Genomic DNA, 21,353 nt, shown 5'->3' with positions numbered 1-21,353 from the left:
GACAATTGTTTTAAGTCTCTTAAAATTTTAACGAACAAGAAATATCATTTGATAATGTCCATGCAGAATTATTTCAAAACATAATTCACGGCGCTACCTGAATGTTATTATTTTTAATGATATTCATGTCAATTGGCTTGATTGGTATTTTTATTATTCGTGTTCAAGGGGGGGGGGGGGTGTTAAGAAGAAAAAAAAACATTAAAGTGTGTTTTTTATGGACAGAAAAAAACTTTAAAAAAAAAGCAAAAAATACTTTATATGTTTTGAGGAAAAGTTAAGAAAATATATATTTTCCAAAAATGAAGTCAGACATATCTTAAAAGGGTTTTTTTTTCAAGAAAAGTCAATCTCATGAGTCTGATTTTTTTTCTCAGTAATTGTCTCAAAATTAAGCTGAATGTTTTTATTGAAAAAAATATGCCTTTTCTTAGAAAAAAGTTGTCATTTCATGAGAAAAAGACTTGATAACTGCACAATTTTTTGTAGCAATTTGTCACACATAATAAACCGCCCAGTGATGAGGCAAGGCAAGCTTTTTGTACAGAATAAGAGGGTTTAATGTTGGAAAAATACTAACAACACGCTATACAACACTAAGAAGAATTAAAAAAAAAAAAGAAAAGAAAAAGAAAATACAAAGACAAAACAAAATCCACATTATGAGTCGTTTTGTTTTTGTTTTGTTTTTTACAGGCCACTCGTAAAAACATTCAAGAAAACATTGCATCATAACTTAGGCACCTTTAAAAAAAGTTATTATAAAAATGTAAAGTTTTGGAGCCCTAAAGAACTCTGGTGTCGAGTTCCTTCCGTTTGGATGTTTTTTTTGTCAGAAATGCGCTGGACACACTTATTTGCACAACATCAGACCACTTAAGGCAGTTCATGGTTTGCTGATATGAAGCAGTCTCTTAAAACAGCCACAAAAACAAAAGTATCAACATGGGTGAAGAAAACTGTGAAAGGTTCGCTATGAAAAAAAAAAAAAAAAGTCTGCATGGAGACATTTCAAGAAAAATAAATTAGCTTAATGTGAGCATGTCAGTTGACATACAAAAGCTAGAAAAGCATTTACTAACTAAATGATATACTGTCAGCTGTTGTTAAAGCTACTGTATACGGACTGAAGGCAAAAAAAACAACTAAACATTGCTTGGTTTTAGAGTTAGTGTTAAAAGTTGATGTTATTATGTGTTAATGTCAAACATCAATGCTGACCGCAAACATGTACATATAGAGAATCAAGTCTTCATATTTCGGAAAAGTGTCATTTGAGCACGCAAGTTGCTACATTCTGTAGTGAGTACCGGGTAAGATCAGGGCCACACTGGAAAGAAAAAAAAACAATGAAGACTATGAGAGTCAAGTTGGATTCCCATTAGGGTTGGGCGGTAAAACGTTAATACGGTATCCCGGGGTGTCCAAAAAGGGCAACGGCGTCACTTTCCTAACTCCATTGCCATTGACGGCTATAGACGTCAAAAATTCATTTGAACTATTTCTATTCGTTTCACTTTTTCCCCCCACTTTTGTCAACAAGAGCCAAAAGTCAAAATTTTCAATTAAATCGTTTTTAAAAATCAAGTTGCATATTTTATGGTCATACTTTTTCCAATAATAATTTTGGGGGGGAAGAATGAAGTCATATTTTTAAATGTCTGAAATTCAACAGCAGTTGCATTTTTTTGTATTTTTTTTCATTTCAAAGAACAAAATCACATTTTTTACAATAGCTGTGTTGTTGTATAATGTTGGATTTTTTAAATCACAAATGCAGAAAAAAATGTTTTTGGAGGGAAAAAATACTAAAAACGGTATTTTTAAAATTAAAAGCAAGAAAATACTTTTTAAAAGAAGTAAAAGTCAATGTTGTGAAGATAAAAATATTTTTGTTTAGTTTTTATCCCCCAAAAATCCTGTATTTTATTTTTGTGGTCATTTGAAAGTCAGAATTCTGAGATTATAGTCGATTTGTGAAGGGAAAATTCTGAGAATAAAGTGAGAATCCTTGCCAAACTTTTTTTCTTCTTCTCTTCACTTGGCCCTAATCCTTTTCCATAGGAACTTGATTGAGGACGAGCAGTTTGTCGCCCGGAAAATAAAACTTTAGTCTTTTATGTTACAATGAATTCTCCCCAAATTACTTTATCCATGAAAAATTACACTTTATTTTCTTAACCTTCTATATTAAAAAATAATTAAAATTATAATCATTTAGTACTGTATAAATATTATTTCGTTAGCCTAATAGCATAATTACCAGTCATTTTTAATTTACTATCAAAATATCAAAAAAAAAAAATACTAATGTGTCTGCTTGTTTGGTGAATTTGTTGTTTTCACCTAAAACATTTTTTTGACTTGTATATGCTTTTTAGGTTAACCGTGATTTTTCCTCAGTGTGGCCCTAAATCGTGCTTTGTATAAAAGCAATAAAAAGATATATTAAAACGGTAAGGAACCATCTGTGTGTGTGTGTGTGTGGGGGGGGGGGGGGGTCGTTGGCTGAGGTGTTGTTGTTGCAGTCACAGTTTTTGAGATGATGAGCTGCAACTTCGTAGTCGTGATGGTGGTAACATAGTTCAGTGGTTACAAAAAAACAAAAAAAAAAGCAAAGGCCACCTTTGTAAAAATTATTTTTTTTTTTAAACAGCGTGTTGCTGTTGCAACACGAGTTAGACGAGTCAAAGGCATCAGGAGCTGATTGAAGTTTTTTTTTTCTCGTTTTCAACCTTCACACAGACGTCTCGGACTGGAGCCTCATGACGAACTTGTGGCTCTTGGGGTCCACGAACTCCTCGCCGAGGCGCAGGAAGGGCAGCGGCGTGACGGTGACCACCAGGGAGAAGTCCAGGCGGCGCACGGAGAAGACCAGGCCTTGGCGCAGGGCCGCCGTCACCGGCTCTTCGCTCACCAGCGTCCACTGGCGCCCCCTGCCGTTATGCTGCTGGTACTGCATGGTGGGGCCTGGGCTCAGGTAACGTTCCAGAAAGGCCTACACACATTTGATTCGTTTTCAAATTAGTATACCGAATATAATAGATTAGAATCAATAAATGATAATATAAATTCCACGATTTATGATATACAGTATGAATATAATTTTTTTGTTAATTATAATCTAATTTCATAAAACGCTTACAAATTCTTACATATTTTGATAATATTGGCACAAATAACGATCATTCATTTTGAAGTTTTATATTTTAAACAATTGTAATTAATAATGAAAATTAATTACATTGATGAAATGTAAATTTTGCACATTTACTACAAATAAACTAATATAGTTACTTTCACTATAAATAGCTTTGTTTAAAATTAATATTTAATATATTGTATTCTATGATATATTTTTGATATGAGAAATAATGGTATGTAACAGTACTTTTTTTCTTCAAATATTTTATATAAATATCTTATGTTTTATTATACAACTACTTAAATTTTACATTTCATATGAATTATATGTACAATAAACCTCTTAATTCACCAGTTTAATATATCTTTATATTGACAGTAAATATATTTCAATTATGTGTTTAATATTGAATAATAATTTTTATTAGGTCAATATATATTTTATTTTCTACAAATATATAAAAAAATATTTTATTAATTTGCTTTAATATTACTATATTTTTTAAAATAAATAATAAATATTACCATGTTCAACAATATAAGTGAACATTTCTATATTGACAAATGGTGTCATACATACATACATACTGGTACTTTTTTTCTTCATTTTTATATATTTGGTTTTGTTCCACAAATGTTTAATACAATTTTAAAAACATTCATTTGATTAATTTAATTCTATACATTGATATTTTATACTTTAAAATCTTTTTTCCCTGATAGAAATTATACTTAGCCTTTACGTAAGTTGAAAGTTTATTGTTTTTAATTGAAGTATATATTAGCAATCATTTAAAATGGAATCAGTATTTTCGATATAAATTAAATACATATATAACTATATATTATATTACCTTACTATATATTGCCATAATGAAAATTGTTACGGTAATGGCAACGGAATAGTTTCGTGACCTTGGGCGCCATGTTGTGCGTGATGCAGAACTGGAGGTGCGTGAGGATGCTCTCCATGCTGTGAAAGGCCTGCTGCCGCGTGGTCCTCAGGTACTTCTGCATGGCCCGCGCCATGGGGGCGAAGATGGCCTGCGCCGCCTCGCGGGGGTCCATCACCTCGCGAGGGTGCTTGGGGGACGAGGTCAGCGCCGCCTCCTCCTCGTGGAGGCGCTTGATGTGCGTGAACGCCTCCTCTACCGCCACCACCAGCCTGCAAGGTCACGCCCACAAAGCTGCTATTAGGCATGGGCTGATGTTAAGTATCATAAGTGTGGAGCGGAAATAGTTGACATATTTGACTATGTGTGGGCGTCTGTCTGTCTACCTGGCCTTGCGTTTGCGGATCCTGCGGTCCATCTCGGCCTCCTCGTAGTAGAATTCGTTGTGGGAGTTGTCCCGCCTCCTGGCGGCGGCGGCGATCATGGCGCGCGACTGGCCTGTCGAATTATTGGCGGGGTTTTCTGTGGGAGAAATTTTTTGGGGCATCAATATTAAATAGTGATAGACTGATACGTTTTTTTCAAGGTTGATACTGATTATTAGTAGTCAAGGAGACTGATAACTGATAATAGTGTCCCCCCCAAAACTTTTTCTTTTAATTTGGAACATTGACAGCTTTGTTTAAAAATAAAAAAAATTGCAGGGAGTTCCAGGGTCATCAGCATGTGTTAAGCTAAATTTAAAACTAAGCAAGTAAATAGTTCCCTATAGTTTTCGACAGTAAATTAAGCTTTCCAAAATTTCAACATAATTTCTTAATTTACTTTTTTGACAAATTTTTAAAAATAAAAAGTATAGTGAATTCACAGTGTAGCATCATTTTTATAAAGTGGAAATGTAAATACATTTGGAGTTTTCGTCAGGGCTCATATAAGGTTTTAAAAGATCTTCGCAGAAAGTGAAAATTTGTCTGAATATGTTCAAAATGTCAAAATGACAAAACCTGTCTGTGAACAACTTGCAAAACCTGATGCAAACCCTAAATTTGCAACATTCACAAGCATTCACCGATCTGTGAGATGCCAGCTTAATCGGCTTTTATTCATAAAAAGGCAGATTGCCGATATTTGTCAAAATGCCAAATATCAGCACCGATCATCGGCCCAGCCGATAATCGGTCTATCTCTAATAAATATATTTTTGATACACAACAGAAACACAGATACAATATTGGTAAATGGTTTCTAAAGGGGTAGGATTTAAGTTTATAAAAAGTATTTTTATTACAGTCTCAGATTTTTAAAAAGTATTTAATAATAACATTATCAGACTATAATGATGAATTACAATTTGTATTATGACAATTTTAAAACATCTAAATACTGATGGTATCTATACTGTTCATTTAATGATGGTAATTATTCAATGATTTATTATAAATACAATTATTTAAAAATAATAAAGTATTTATAATTCTGGTATTTATATCACAGGCACTGACTGGTGCTCTCGTACAATATAACATTTCAACATATAAAAAATTGTTTTGATTCTTTTCTGTTATTTTTATATAAAAAATATAGCAACATGTATATATATATATATATAAAAAAAAAACAATTACACACAATGTTATACCCGAGAACTATTTTAGAGAAACTGTAACTATTCTAGTGCAATAATTAATTGACAACTAGTCGATTATCAGATTAATCAATAATTAATTTTGATATTTGTGCATTTTCTGCGCTGTCAATTAAAAAAAATATCCAGTTTTTTAAGACCCCCCCCCCACACACACTTTATTCATCCAAAAACCAGCATCCAAATATTTCTCCTTAGAACATGAAGTTGTTTGTTTTTAAAGAAACTGATGGAAATGACATTTTTTTTTTTTTTAATCAAATTCAAACATGAATTGATTATTAAAATAATCTTTAGTTGCAGCCTTAGACTACATATACACATCAGTTAGTAATAGGGATGCACCGAAATGAAATGTTTTGGGCGAAACCAAAAATCTAAATGGCGAAAAAAAATTATGCCCATTTTTTATTATTATTGCATTTATTATAATTAATTAAAATCATAATATTATTGTAAAATATTTAGGCCTATTTAGCACGGGTATTTTAACAAAGCACAATATAAATCGAAACGCGCCCACACCACAGTTGACATGTTGGCGACTGGTACATTAAAAACCAAACAAGGGGTGAGCAACTGATACATTTCCTGGCGGCGCAATTGCACTTTATAGTCAATGTACAGTACTTCGCACCGGCGGGTTTGTAGGCTATTTGGAGCGGGACACGGTGCGGTGCACTTAAAATCGGCACATTCACATATTCACTAACGTTTAAAAATAAATATTTCTTCGCACCGGCCAATCGGCTTTGGGAAACGGACTGCAAAGTCACACACGGCGTCCTGTACAGATCTGTTGTTGCCGTCCGGAGATAGTGGTAAGTGTTTACTTGTTTAAAGCGGTTGATAGCAATAGTGCTAACATTGGCTAACAGGAGAAAGAGTAGCTCATCTATAGTGCAGTAGGACTCGGTAGCGCTCTCTTTTTCGACATACCAAGCGACCCTCTCCTTCTCCGGCGTGCACAATGAAGCTGCCGGTAACCCGGTACTCACAAACGCCAGCGAGCAGCGAGGCGGACACTCACCCCCGCGTTTGGTGTTTAATTCAAACAGACGCTTCCTTGCAGCGTTTTTTTTTTTGCTTGCGTCACCTCAACATCCTCTTTCAGCCATATTCTTTCGGCCGAAAATGCAAATTTTTGCCATTTTCGGCTGACTCTGATTTGAAACTTTTGCGCGATATCTGCATGACGAGGCGGCGGTGTTTACCGTCCAGCGAGTAGACTTTAAAGCCTGTCATCTTCTTGGACAGAATGGATTTTGGCAGGTTGACCAGGGCGGGATTGTAGACGGGGAAATCGTTGTAGTAGTGGTCCAACACCCACACGGCAGCTCGCTGGATACTACAGCACACGGCAACGATATTGTCACGTACGTTGAATTGTTTTGTATGATGCTACTATTCGTACACGTGTGGCTTGACGTTGCACTAACCTGAGGTGACCCACGTTGTAGAAGCGACTCGCCCCGTCCGTGCTGCGCACCACTTTGAGGCAGAAGGCGGGCTGCAGGTGGCGCACCTCCAGCAGCACCAGCGCCAGGTACTGGATGAAAAGCAGCGCATCCACCAGCGAGGCGGCGTACTCCACGATGCCCCGGTAGTCGCGTTCGCGGGGCTCCAGAACACGCACGCCATAAAAGAGCCAGTAGGACGCCACGAAGAGGAAGACCAGCACCATGAGCAGGCAGCGGAAGACGAAGAAGCGCGGCAGGGTCGCGCGCGGCGGCCTCAGGAACAGCGCCCACGAGGAGATAAGCAGCACCAGCAGCTTGAAGGCTAGCGAGACGTAGAGGCCCTCGCAGGGCGTGCCGCACGGGTCCAGGGTGTCGCGCCACAGCGCCTGCGGCAGCACCAGAAAAGCCAGCGGCGTCACCAGCGCGAAGAAGCTCAGGCAGCCGCCCAGCGCCGGACCCAGGAAGCGCTTGCACTCCAGAGGCGTCGACTCCTCCAGGTCCTTGGTGACGCGGGTCAGGTCCTCATTGGAGATGCTGTGCTCCGACGTCCCCGTGACCACGGTGGTGGTCTCGCCCCAGTTGTCGTCCTACCACACAGCAAGAAAGGACGATTCATGCAATTGGCTCATTCACCGCCGTTGACGGCTATAGACGTAAAAAAAAAATCATTTGAACTATTTCTATTAGTTTAACTTTTTTTCCCCACTTTTGTTAACAAGAGAATGAAAACCTAGAATTGTTTGTGGGATTTGTGATTAATCGTGAGTTAACTAGTGAAGTCATGCGATTAATTACAATTAAAAAATGTAATCTACGAGCGCGAAATTTCACATGCACGAATGTCGCGTGTCGCCCAGGCGGAAGGAGGTAAGGCGATTTCCGCATTGTCGCCCCGCTTCCATAGGAAAGGAATTGAGAGCGAGCGTCATCGACTCCCGTGTGCTGAGCCCATTACGGAGTTTTTTTTTTTTCTTTACTGACCCGGTCATCTCCACGAGTGGATTCTGCGTCGAGCAGTGGCTCTCCGGGTGTCTGAATCGTCACCGATTTGTCTGCGCGACTGCTGCCATCTCTGCTTTTGGAGCGATGTCGCTCCCTCCGATCCCTGCCAGAGACAAAGCGAGACACTTGTTGACATTGCGGGGAACAACACAGGAATCATCCTCTGTGTGTGTGAGTTTGCAATTTTGTAGTGCTGTGTATCCCACAATGCATCTTGAAAAGTAGTGATCAACCAATGATGGATAATCCCATGATGCATTGCACCAATACAGGAAAAGCAAGACATCACAACACGGATGGGCATACATTGATATTGATTTTTGTAAAATACAGTGTTGCACATTTATCAACGGAAGTGAATCTGAACAAATCCATAAAGTCATTTATTTGAAAGGCAAAAATATCGGCGCAAGCGTGACCCCCACCTGTGCTTGCGGGAGCTCCGGGAGTGGGACGACTTGTACGAGTACCCCGAGTACTGTGATTCGTTGTCCATGTCTCGGGCGGGCGGCGAGCGGGCTTTGCGAGCCCCGCTTCCTCCTCCTCCTCCTCCTCCGCCCGTGCCGCACGGCTTGCCGACGCCGCCCAGCTGGCTCTTGCGCTCGGAGATGGACTTGGTGGAGAGGGCCAGCGGCAGCTTCAGCAGGTCAACCTTGCTCCTGAGGGAATCTATCTTGGAGGCCGAGGAGGGGGCCGTGGGAGAAGGCGGTGGGCGAAGGGGAGCGGGGAGGGGGGGAGAGGATGAGGAAGAGGAAGAGGAGGAGAGGGGCGGGAGAGGACGGCGGGTAGGAGAGTCGAGGCAGGGAGAGCAGAGGCGGCCGTGATCTGAAAGACAAACCAGTAACTATCAAAATACTACACGTAGACGGTAACCTGCATTTTGGCCAATAGAAGCAGATTAACAAGAAATAATCCATGGGGTTAAAAAACAAAACAACTCATAGGCACAGAGGGTCGCATGTTAGCGCAGCCCACGCTTCATTGGATTCATGCAATCCCTACAATATAACCTCCAATTTGCACATCAGAAATAAACACAACTAGATACAGTATATCGTAGTTCAATTTCCTTCTACATCTGATTGTATAATGACAATAAAGGCTAGTATCTATCTATCTATCTATATATCGCGATATTACAGCGCGCAATTCTCGAATCAATTGGATATGCGGCCGAATCTATTTTTAAACATCAGTTTTTTATGGGAATATTCAACAAAACATTTTACTTAGGGTTAGGATTCACACATTAAGCATGGAAGAATGTTATATTAAATGGGATATTAAGCCTTAATATTTTATTTCATTCCTGTTCAAACATGAAACCAACTGCAACCTGTTACTGTTATAAATACATTTTCATACAAATCTTACAGTGTACATGTACAAGTTTACTGATTAGTATTTTCTAAATTTGAGTAAAAAAAATAAATAAATAAAATAATAATAATAATAATCGCAATAATCAATTTATAGATTCGTATTGGGATTAATCGTATCGAATCAAGACACGAATCGAATCGCCGGGTACTAGGCAATTCACACCCCTACTATCTATTCATCTATTATCGTTACAGTTCTTCACAATAACGGCCGCCTTGCACATTAGAAATAATCCAATGAGTCAAACTAGTCGACAGAATGCTCGTCACGTGTCCACTTTATAAGCGTCATATCAACCACTACCTTGCACTAGGGCTGCTCGATTAATTTGGTAATAATTGAAATTTGCTGCAAAACAAGAAAATGTTTAAATGTAAAAAAAAAATTAAGACAAATACATTTATTTGAAACACTATAATTATGCAAGTTTCTTTTAGACCAAACAAGATTTATTAAATTAGTTATTTTAAAATAAAAAAAACATTTTACCAACTCAAATTAGTATTAATAATCATTCATTTGTTTACGATAATGCCAATTTTGTAATTGTGGAGTGTAAAAATTTTAATTGTAATTTAATTTTGATTACTTGTACAGCCCTACCTTGCACAGTAGAAATTAACAAAATGAGAAATAATGCACAGATTCAAAAAAGTTGCATTTGTCACAAAAAATAAATAAATCCCAACTTGATTAAAAATGGACATAGCCACTGCTTTCAACTTTCTTGGTTGTTTAGCACAACCCCCCCCCCCCCACACACACACACACAAAAGGGTAATTTAGTATTTTTAAAAGGGTCAGATTGACTCAGGTTGCGGATTGTTCCATTTATGACCAAAATTCGTTTGACATTGACCCCAAAGTTTTTAGAGTGACACTTTCATGCTCAAAATACATTATGATTGTGATCACTCCTCTCACCAGTTATTCATGAAAATCGCCACCCTGCGCACAAAATATACAGTACAAAGCAAAAAAACTAGAAATAATCCAAATTGCCTCGTGCAAAAAGTCAGGAAAGTATCATGCCGTACTGATAGGTAAACGGGCCACCTGCCAAATGTTTCTAGATGCCGCAGATGGGTCACGTAGCGACACCACGTGACGTGGCACACATAAGAAGTGTAAAATGGCCGCCAGGTCAAACTGTTGAAGTGAAACGTAACTGTGTCTCTCATCACCCCCTGCGTGGGAATCAAAGTGAGCGTTGTGGCACATTAACCCACTAAAAACCTTCTTTTTTGGCAACATGCACTTGCCAAAACGCTCCTGGCGGTGGTTAGTCATCTCGTGACGCCGGCGCTAGTGCGACACAAAGGTAGCCATATTGGATTACACAGTTTTCACAAAAAAACTTGTTCGGCCTCTGCTCCTTCCTTCCCGCACGCCGTCTCGCATTCCCTCTGCGGCGTCGGCCGTCCCCGTGGAAACCTGGCCTCGCCGCTGCCATGGTGATGAAAGGAGGCGGGGTGGGGGGCGGGGGTTTGACAGTTGCCGAGGTGACATGACCTCAAGCCGCCCTCTGCTACGCCGCCCCCGCCACACCGCACACACAAAATAGACCAAAATAGACGGGCGGCCATGATGGATGCCAGGCTGTCATACGCTGGTTAGTGGATAAAAGGTGGGCGTGGCTCAGGGGGCGCCGCCATAATGGCGTCCTGATCTTACGTTAGCCTATTAAAATCCACTTCCGGTCCAGCCAAATACTGAAACACAATCACACCTTGTTGATGTCCAGGATTGTCATGTTAGCAATACAATAATATAGAGAGGTCATAGAATTATGTCGGCTATCTTAACTCATTCACTGCCAGCCATTTTCACTGAAGCAACCCCCTTCGCTCCCGGCTGTTTTACTGGATTTGGACTGATTTTGCAAGGCCCAAATAATATTCTGTTCTATTGCTATAAAAAACATGGAACCTACCAAAAGAAAGATTAGAGTCTCTTCTTTCATCAGGAAAAAATGTATATGTCTGTATCAGTTTCCGTTTTGTAGCAATTAGCATTAGAATATAGCTAAGTTTCATCATTATTCACAAGCTTGTGGAAAACACTGGCAAAAAGAGCTTGTTGCAACATGGCCCTGGTTGATCTCTTATACTTATCGTTTTTGTAATAATTATCTGTGCTTTAAGCGACCTCTTCATGTTAGAAGCCGCATCAAAGCCTTCTGTATGCTCTAGCACAGGTGTGCTCAAGTTCGGTCCTCCAGAGCCCCTATCCAGCCCGTTTTCCATGTTTCTCTTCTGAATCATGATCGTTATCAGGCTTCTGCAAAGCTTGCTGATTAGCCGATCATTAGATTCAGCTGTGCTGCAGGAGGGAAACATGGAAAACAGGCTGGATAGGGGCTCTCGAGGACCGATAAAAAAAACAAAAACAAAAAAACGTACAAATACGTTTTGGGAGTGGGGGACAGCACATTAAAAACTGATTTATACGTTTTGGGGTTTGAATGAGTTCATGCAAACAAACAATGCAAAACACCACAGACAGACTAACAAATTCCATCAATGTCGCATTCTCAGTCCTCATTCAACCAATGGACAGGATTCAGTCACGTGACTCGGTGGTAAGCAAAACATCATGGCTTCACCAAAAATGAAATAACAATTTGCTAACTCGGATCAGATGGTGCGCTTTGCTTACATGGCAAATGTCTAGCGTGAGCTTTGGGACTTTTGACAGTTCAAATCAGTTTAATTTGCAGCGCATCAGGTGATGTTTGCGCTTTTGGACAATGGAACATTTGCTACACAAAAAAGCTCCCTCACCCTCCACTCGAGTAGTCATCCAATTTAGAATGAATTTCCACATGACCGCTGAAGTGGCCTTCCCTGTGTTAAATGTAGACGTCTCACGTTTAGCATTTCGCCGTTGACCTTTCAAACCGTTCACATGCTCTTGCAATCATGACGTCACGCCGCCATTACGCCGCATAATGAGACGCATGTGGCCAACATATAAGAGGAGGCCCGAGCAGTACACTAAAGTAGAAAAATGAAAAGAGGACAGCAACAAACAGAACATTTCGAGCCTCTCCTAGCATACTTAGTAGGGGTGTGCCCAAAAAAATTCGCGATTCTCATTTAGCATGATTCAGAATGGATTTTAAATGTCTCCAAATCGATTTTATTTAAATTATTTTATACTGTCTTGCCCTCGTTTGTGTGTGCCTTTATTGGAAGCACTGTTCATGTTGTACACGATTTGGCCACTTAGGGGCAGTGTGGTTCCGCTCGTTCTGATACACTGTTAAGTTGTAGCCACATAGAAGTCAAACGTCATCATCAAGTTAATCCAAGAAAAGTTGTTGTTTTTTGCAGTGTAGAATGTTAAGATGCTTCTCTGTATTACATTCCTGAAGCATTTTTTGTATGGAATAGTCGTTCTTTTGATGATAAAAGTGCCACAAGTAGCGCGCTAATTAGCATTAGCGAATCAGACTGGAGTAGATCATGACAATTCTTTGCATATCTATAAATTGAAGCAGAAATCATTGTCAATCAAATAATTTTTAATGTCAAATCGCTCTGAATCGATGATCGATTCTGAATCAAATCGCAGACCCAAAAATCGTAATCGAATCGTGAGACAGTCGAAGATTCCCATCCCTAATACTTAGCTATGACAGAAGAGCCTGAATGACATCATGCTATAAACAAAACATTTTTGAAGCTACCAGACGGGGGTCTTTGAAGCTGCGGCATTTGTAGATAAGAAGTTTGACAAAGATAATATTAACGATAATTGATACATTAGAAGACAGCTAGAATACTTTTCCCCCTTTCACTGAAAATGAATATCAGCTCCGAATATCGGTTATCAGCAACCTTCACTACTTATAACCAGTATCGGTCCTGGAAAACACATATCTGCCTATCTTTAACTCATTCACTGCCATTGACAGCTATGAACGTCAAAAATTCGTTCGAACTATTTTTATTAGTAAAAATGTTTTCCCACTTTTGTTAACCTAGATTTTTTAATTGTATTAGAACAATTACGATTTATGATTTTTTAAATAATCTTTTCTAAAAAAAAAGAAAAACAAGAAAAGAGTACTAATTTTTTTCGCAAAATAGGGGCATCAGGCGATTAAAATTTGTTATTAATCTCATGACTTCACTAGTTAATTCACGATTAATTACAAATTTTACATCTGTTCTAAATGTACCAAAAAAAAAAGTTTTTCTGGGTTTTCATACCCTTGTTAACTCTTTGACCGCCAAAAACGTTTAATAACGTTTAGTAAAATCCAAATGAGTGCCGCCAAAGACGTTCACTATGTTTTTTGTTTGTTTTTGTTTTTTAAACGGTTGGAGGAAAGCCTTGGCAAGCTGTGCTGAAAGTATCAAGCAGGTCGAGTTAGTATAATGCCTATTTTTGGGCACTAGATGGCAGCGATGACTCTCTTTGGACAAGATCGGGTAGGCGTCAGTAGAAGACGTGAGGCGGAGTTAGAGTGTTGAGGGGAGAATGGCTAAGGAGGCGAAAATGGCGACCGGTTGCAAGCAGCTCACGCTTGAGCATTTTTTTCAAAGACGGAAAGCATCGACCAATGCTAAAGAGCACATTGATGATGGTGATGGTGACTCAGAGATTGACGCCGAAGTTGGAAGCGTTGACGCGGCGGCTTCGATCGCATCGTAAAGCCTCACCGGCTAGCGCTGCTAACGGCAGAAAACGAGTACAGGCGGAAGTTCAATCGGACGATGGAGAGTACCCCGAGTCCAATGCATATTCATCGGAGGAGCGGGTACAGTCTGATCACGGAGAAGACACTGTTTCTGGACTACGATGCCACCATGAATGGAGTGGATAAGATGGATCAGAACATCTACCACCCGGTATAGGAACTGAAGGACATGAGGAAGCCAGACGTAACACCACCGTAACGTAACCGTAGCATGATCCTGATAGTAGACTTGATGGCAACACACACTGCAGTATATACTTGCTATTCCCCGGAAAAAATGGCCGGCAAGAAAGTGTAGCGTCTGCACGCGAAGGGGCAATCGCAGTGAAACTAATCTGTGGTGCAAATCCTGCTGCGTCCCCTTGCACGCAGGGGAGTTTTACACAATATACCTCACAAAAAGAAAAACTGTGTAGTTGAAACATCCACACAATTGTAAATAGTACCACAGTTGCACACATTTGTAAATAGTTTGCCAAATTGTTTTGTCAAATTGTTACACTGTTGAATGCAAATAAACTTATTTTGCTATCAAAAAACACATTTTCATTGTTGGTGGTAGTGTTTTACAGAAGTAAAGCACTGTTTAGGTGTTTGTGGCATCATTCATGGAAAAAAAGGTGTCAAATTCACTAGAGTGCATGAAATAATATCGTTTCACAAAAAGCTTGATTTCTCCGTATTTTGGTCCAAAACAGAGCATTTGGGTGAAACTAACCTATTTTCTATTGTTGATTACTGAAGAACGGAATAAGGTAGAAACAAACTTTTTTTTCTGATGAAAGATGATAGTTCAATCTTTCATTTGGTAGTATGTGTGTTTCCATAGTCCAAACACAAAATTTTCTGTGGACCTTGAAAGATCAGTCAAAATGCTTAAATCAGCTGGCACCCACACATCCCCTTTTCTGAAAATGCTTGGCAGTCAAAGAGTTAACAAAAATGGAAAAAAATGTTAAACTAATAGAAATCGTTGAAATTTTTTTTTGCCGTTTTTAGCCATCAATGGCAGTGAATGAATTTAAAAAAATAAAACATTATTGAAAATTTTGGGCGTCAGGCGGTTAAAATTGATAATCATAATTAATCGCATGACTTTACTAGTTAACTTACGATTAATCACAAATTTAATTCTGTTCTAAAAGTACATTAAAAAATGTTTAGGTTTTCATACTCTTGTTAACAAAAGTGGGGGGGAAAATTAACTAATAGAAATAGTTCAAATAAATTTTTGACGTCTATAGCCGTCAATGGCAGCGAATGAGTTAATATTAATCCTATCACTATACTTATGTCATCCAAGACAAATGTGAGCACATTATGGACCGCAAACAGGCTAAAACAATGGTGGAAACGTACTATTGTGACACTATTGTGCAAGACTGTCAAGTGAGAACGTGGCCGAACATTCGATCCAAACAGGTGTGGTCCAGTGGTGGCGCGGATCAGGTTGCCTTTTCGTCCCCACGTCCTACTTAGGAAGCAATCATCTTCCTATGCATGGAAGTGCATCAAATAGTCTTCAATGAACGTTTATTTTCAAGCGAAATGTTCTGTCTGGGGCAAACGGATCGTAAAAACACACTCAGGACAATGAAACTCAAACCCACCGCCAAAACCGCCCCCAAGTCTCCCGACAAGCCGCTGATAATGTACTGTATGAATTATTACAAAGGACGTAACAGCGAAGCTCATAAAAGTGCTTTCAGAGGCAGACATGACAAAAAAAAAAGCTCTTATGGTGATTTATGAGCACAACCGCAATGTTTACTGTAAGATAATGAATGGACCGCAAGGCAAATGTACTTTACAAGAACGCTGAGTCATTCTTCCATTTTAAGAGTTTGACAAAAAAATACAATTACCACAAGGTATCGTATCGGGGCAGTTGACCTGTGGGTCAACCATTAGCAAAGTGCAATGGCAATTTAATAGGGATCAAATTGAACAAGTGCAACAAGAGGGGCGATTTCGGTATTTACAAAAACATTTTTACTCAACAAATTTATTATTTACTGAAAAAAAAAAAATGGGCAGCCTGACCCTGTAGAACCCTGATGGCATTAAATAAGATAATCATTCTCAGGCTGACCCAAATAACAGTACTTTTACTTTTTAAATATAAATGAACAATGTTGTTCAAGTTCATTGTTGAACATTTCTAAATTTAATGTAAATCAGTTTTGTTAATTTTATAAACATCAGGGTTTTGTTTTTACTTTTAATTGAATATAAAATGTCCAAACAGATTTTTGGTACTTTGTAAAATAAAAAAAAATAAAAATAGAATAATTAAAATACAAATAAAATAATTTATGCAATGTTAAATTTAAAATGATGCATTAATAAAATAGACCATCAATAAGTAATAGTTTAGCTTGTATGTAATTATTCCAACACATCATTGAGTTAGTTTTAGTAGCTTGTATTTGATCATTTCTTAATTAAATTTAACGCTCTCCCTGTGTCAACACCCCAAACTAATGGTGCCGGATTCTATCCCTTTTTACAATGCAGCAAAATCTAGAAATTGTACAAGATGTAGTGATGCGACAATAGCCTAATTTAATCCCTGATAAAATTCCCCTTTATTGACGAAATGTGTAATAACCAAAACTTTTTTTTTTTTTACACAATTCGCTAAATCACCAAGAAAAAAAAACATACATTTCTTGCTGTGACTTCTTGAAGCTACCCGTCGCCACTCTAGCATGGAATGCTAATTGTCGCAATTAGGACTTCATGCCTGCTCTCAAGAAACGCCCGTGGAGGAATCAAACATTTGAAGATGGCAGCTGCCCCAAAGGCAAGCAAGGCACTGCTACGCCACCGCCCCGGCTCCATCCAGCGGCCATTTAAGGCCTACTACACCAACTGTGTAAATATGTGGGCACACCCATACACACACACGTGCTTGAGCCACACACACACACACACACACACACACAAAGTAGAGTAGAAGACCACCTCCTCCCATGGTTTCCTACCACAACTTCAGTAAACCAAGAAACAACTGCTACCGTCAGCCCCTCCCGCACAAAAGGCTAGCAAACGAGAGCAGGTGTGTGTGCTTGTATGTAATGTCCACTTCATTAGGTACACCTCTGCGATGTCTTATCGGTGAACTTTTAACTCCCTTCATGGCATGCTGAATGTTGGGGGTGGGAATCTTTGAATGACTCACGATCCGATTCCGATTTTTGGGCGTGCGATTCGATATCGATTTCCGATTAAGAAAGATTTTTGCTTCAAAGTGATTTGATTGACAATGATTTTTGCTTCAATTTATAGATGTTCAAGGAATCGTAATGATCTACTCCAGTCGGACTCGCTAATGCTAACTAGCGCGCCACTGGCGGCACTTTTATCACTCAAAAGAACGGCTCCACGCTGCAAAAAAACTTGATCGTGACTTTTTCCTTCTACTCTCTAATGTGAATACAACTTAACAGCGTATCAGACCGTGTGGAAACCACACTGCCCCCAAGTGGCCAAATTGGGTACAACACGAGCAGCGCTCCCAATAAAGGCACACACAAACAAAGGGAAGACAGTATAAAATAATTTTAATGAAATCAATTTTGGGACATTTAAAATCGATTCTGAATCGTACTAAATAAGAATCGTGATTCTTATGAGAATCGATTTTTTGGCACACCCCTCCTGAATGTGTATTATATTTGGATAATCAATATTTAAGAAATAAATGGAGCCCTTAGATTTAACCAGAGACAATAATTTGCTTTCCTCGCAGTTGAAGTTTCCCAAAGACAGACAAAGAATGCTGTAATCTTATTTGGTTATAAGCCACGCATGCAACTTCCAGCTCTGTCCTTCCCAAAAAAAAGATGGCGGGCTCCATTTTGATTCAAGGATGAATGAGATCGCTGTCAATGTGCATCTGAAATACATTTAATGCAAAAAAATGGATCCAATGGCTTGCGTTGTTTACATGTAACCAAGGCGGTGAAAACATCTTAATGGAGGCCTCTATACAAAGGCTATTTCTGGTTTACACCATCTGTACAGTCTGGCTAGTGGGTAAGGGTGCGAGTTTGGACATGGAAAAAAATGTTCCTGAAAATTTGGACCATTTTATCTTAAAAGAAAACTTTTAATCAAAACTAAGGATGCTTAAAAAAACGGAGTCATTTTCTTTCTATGAAGCCTAATAAGACTGCTTACATATTTTCTAGTGGCTTGATAGTAATTGAACCCTCAGTCACAAATAGCCGCTGCTCAAATAAAAGCCACTGTAAATATCAACAATACACAAGCTTGCATACCGCTCCCATTTTATTACCTCTATCCAGGAAGCTTTCATTGGCATGGCTTTGTTTGCTTGTGTGCAACTGCCTGCTTTTGAAAACGTCGCTCAGGATTTAGAAAACTTTTTGCTGGCAGGTAAAAAACTAATTACATAGCAAGTAGCTCAACTTTTCTAGTGGTAAAAATGGTTCCAATCTAGGGGAAATGAACATAAAAATTAAGAAAAATGGTTAAAAAAAAAAAAAACTAACTAAAAACATCTCCAACATGTTGTGTAAAAAAAGATGAAATATTGCTATGTCAAAAAACTGTTGCCTTAAAGCCTCAAATCTTAAACAGTGGGTAAAAACATCAAACCTGCAACCTTAAAAATGGTAAACTTAAGAAAGAAAATACACAAAAACATTAGGTTGCAGTTACATTTAAAAAATAAAATATAGAACATATATTAAAAAAGTTTTTTAAGTGATCAAAAAAAAAAGAAGCTATGTAGAAACAAACGTAATATTAATAAAAAAAAAAACATCAACTATAGTAATATGAGAAAACATAAAAATCTGATATTTCTTAAAACATTTAAGTACAAACAATATTAAGTCAAAAACAAAAAAATCAAGTAATATTGTTCAAAATACTCTAGGAGTTTTTATTTTTTATTTTAAGTACAAACAATATTAAGTTAAAAACAAAACAATAAAATCAAGTGATATTGTTCAAAATACTCTAGGATTTTATTTTTATTTTGCAGTGACTGGCACCTCTCGCTAGCGTTATTTTACATGAACGGCTCTGATTGGTCAATTGCTAGAGCAATATATTCTTGGCCTGGCATGAACGGTGTCGGCTATTAGGAGTCGGACACGCTTTGCGTATTTTCAAATGAAGCAATTGCATCTTTGCTCTCTGTAACAAATTGGCTCCCAAAAATATTTCTAATCGCTTTTTTATTTGAACATTAATGTCTGATATATCTTCTAATTAGTAGATTAACACCTTAAGCTGTTCACAATGGGTACACCTGCAAGCCCTGGCCAATAATGTGCAGACTGGATTCGGGTTCGAATCTGCGGATGTGACGTCATGTGCAGTTTAATTTTTCATCAACAGGTGGCAGTGGCGATTTGAAATGGAAATTTCTGTGTTCGGTAACTTTAAATGTGGACAATTCATCAACGCAGAGCGAATCCAACTCCGCCACGCAGCATTAAGAGTCGTGTGACGCAGGACTTAAGCCGATCTGTCCCGATAATAGGTTCCAAAACCAGTCGGGACCGACAATCGTAATTTTTTTTCGTGTTCAATATTTACGACGAACATCTTGATGTGTGTGGGGAGGTCTCCTGAGCAAGATGACTCCACAGACTGCCGTGAACGGAACGTAGCCGATCAAAGAAGCTCTCTAACTGACGAACCAGGAAGCGCCGGTAAATAAAACGAAATGTGATGTTCATCCATCCATTTTTCTGAATCGCTTCCTTTCTCTCGGGCCACGGGAATGCTGGAGGTTATCCCAGCAGTCTTCGGGAAGTCGGAGGCCTACCTGATGTGGTTTTTGTATAAACATGGGTTATTCTAGTGGCAGGAATTATTTTATTTATTTGCAGACATCTTATAATGTTCCACCTCCGGTCCTCTTCGGAAAACATTTGGCAATTTGCATATGTGAAATCGTGTGAACATGCGAAAGCGTTCCCTTGGAGAACAGGATTCTTGACCGGTGGTAGAATAGAATCTTTCTGTGTGAGCAGCTGTTTTGAGATTTTCTGAGCACACCACACACACACACAATACTACCAAAACAGTTTTATGCCCGATTTTTTTTCCATCTTTGTGTGTGTGATCTTGTAAGACTTGAAAAATCCTAATGTGTGTACCAGACTTCACTAGATGAGCCCTCTACCCACCATACCACGAGCTAGTACACATTCACGGGCGCAGATTTTGTACCTGTAGCTCTCGCGTGATTCACGGCAAAATAACGCTAGATGGCGAGTTGCCGGTCACAGCAAAATAAAACACTACGAAATTGAAATATATTCACCGTGGGGCCTTTCTTTTTTTAGAAACGTAATTCAAACACTGTTTAAAGTCATAAAATTCTCAATATAGTAAGCACTATTTCGTTACATTTTGGAGTCGTGCACTTTACAGTTGTTCGCCAAACACATAGAAATTTTGGCCGGACAACATTTGAACATTTTAAGGCTTTTCCCCCCCAGGCATTTTGGCAGCGAAATATTTACATGAAAGCACAGTGAAGATAAAAGGGTAAAAAAAAAACAAGTAGTGGATGTCTTTTGTAGTGATAGGACAATGGGGCGCACACCCCGAAATATTTGCTCTCCTCCCCGCTAAATGAATGACTTCCACGGTCAAACTGTCCTCCGGCGTCGGCCCAATTTTGACTTCACCGCCCCCCGTTTTTGTCGCTTCATTCCCGGCTAAAAAAGTGGAAGCGTACGTGGCCGTGCACGGGGGGAGGACAACATGCAGCCTCCTTATCTTGCTTGCCTGAGGTTTGAACAAGTGGGAAGAAAAAAAAAAAAAGAAAAAAGAAAGGAGGCGACCATCGCGTCCTCCCCACCATTGTTTGTTGAGCTCATCCACGACGAAGCTAACCTGCCCCCCTTTTCGCCTTCTCTCCTCTCATAAAAGCTTTTCCATCAACTCCACAGGATCGCCGCTCATACCGCACTCGCGCGACCCGGCCACTCGCATTTGAAGACATTTGAAGTGTAAAACGAGTACTTACTTATGGCAGAGTGTCCATGCAGCTATTTGTCTCACTTTCCACTTTCTTTCCGCTCGGCCGTGGAAGCCCACCCCCACTCCCCTTGCCCCGCCCATCC

At 39.1% G+C, this 21,353-nt stretch overlaps 1 protein-coding gene across 1 annotated transcript; it reads right to left on the bottom strand.

Moving 5' to 3' along the window:
• Positions 1 to 544: 544 nt before the first annotated feature.
• On the bottom strand, positions 545 to 21,329 carry vangl2 (VANGL planar cell polarity protein 2). The gene is made up of 8 exons (XM_086057700.1): positions 21,257 to 21,329; positions 8,570 to 8,969; positions 8,124 to 8,247; positions 7,122 to 7,729; positions 6,897 to 7,030; positions 4,424 to 4,559; positions 4,060 to 4,309; positions 545 to 2,998 (listed from the first exon to the last, which is right to left on the bottom strand). Exons 2-8 carry the CDS (start codon positions 8,638 to 8,640, stop codon positions 2,738 to 2,740), a joined length of 1,584 nt encoding a protein of 527 aa, XP_085913826.1. The 5' UTR covers positions 8,641 to 8,969; positions 21,257 to 21,329; the 3' UTR covers positions 545 to 2,737.
• Positions 21,330 to 21,353: the final 24 nt, after the last annotated feature.

This window comes from Leptonotus elevatus, chromosome 1 (assembly GCF_054856555.1).
Source record: "Leptonotus elevatus isolate MCC_2025b chromosome 1, RoL_Lele_1.0, whole genome shotgun sequence".
In the NCBI taxonomy this organism is placed as follows: Eukaryota; Metazoa; Chordata; class Actinopteri; order Syngnathiformes; family Syngnathidae; genus Leptonotus; species Leptonotus elevatus.
This window is presented reverse-complemented; position numbering and strand designations above follow the sequence as displayed.

What these genes read in the sequence shown, in the direction of transcription:
- vangl2 (XM_086057700.1), bottom strand. Translation starts at nt 8,640, where the DNA reads ATGGACAACGAATCACAGTACTCGGGGTACTCGTACAAGTCGTCCCAC. An exon ending in CGGAGCTCCCGCAAGCACAG is followed by an intron (nt 8,248 to 8,569) that starts GTGGGGGTCACG and finishes TGTCTCTGGCAG; the next exon opens with GGATCGGAGGGAGCGACATC. An exon ending in TACAACGTGGGTCACCTCAG is followed by an intron (nt 7,031 to 7,121) that starts GTTAGTGCAACG and finishes CGTGTGCTGTAG; the next exon opens with TATCCAGCGAGCTGCCGTGT.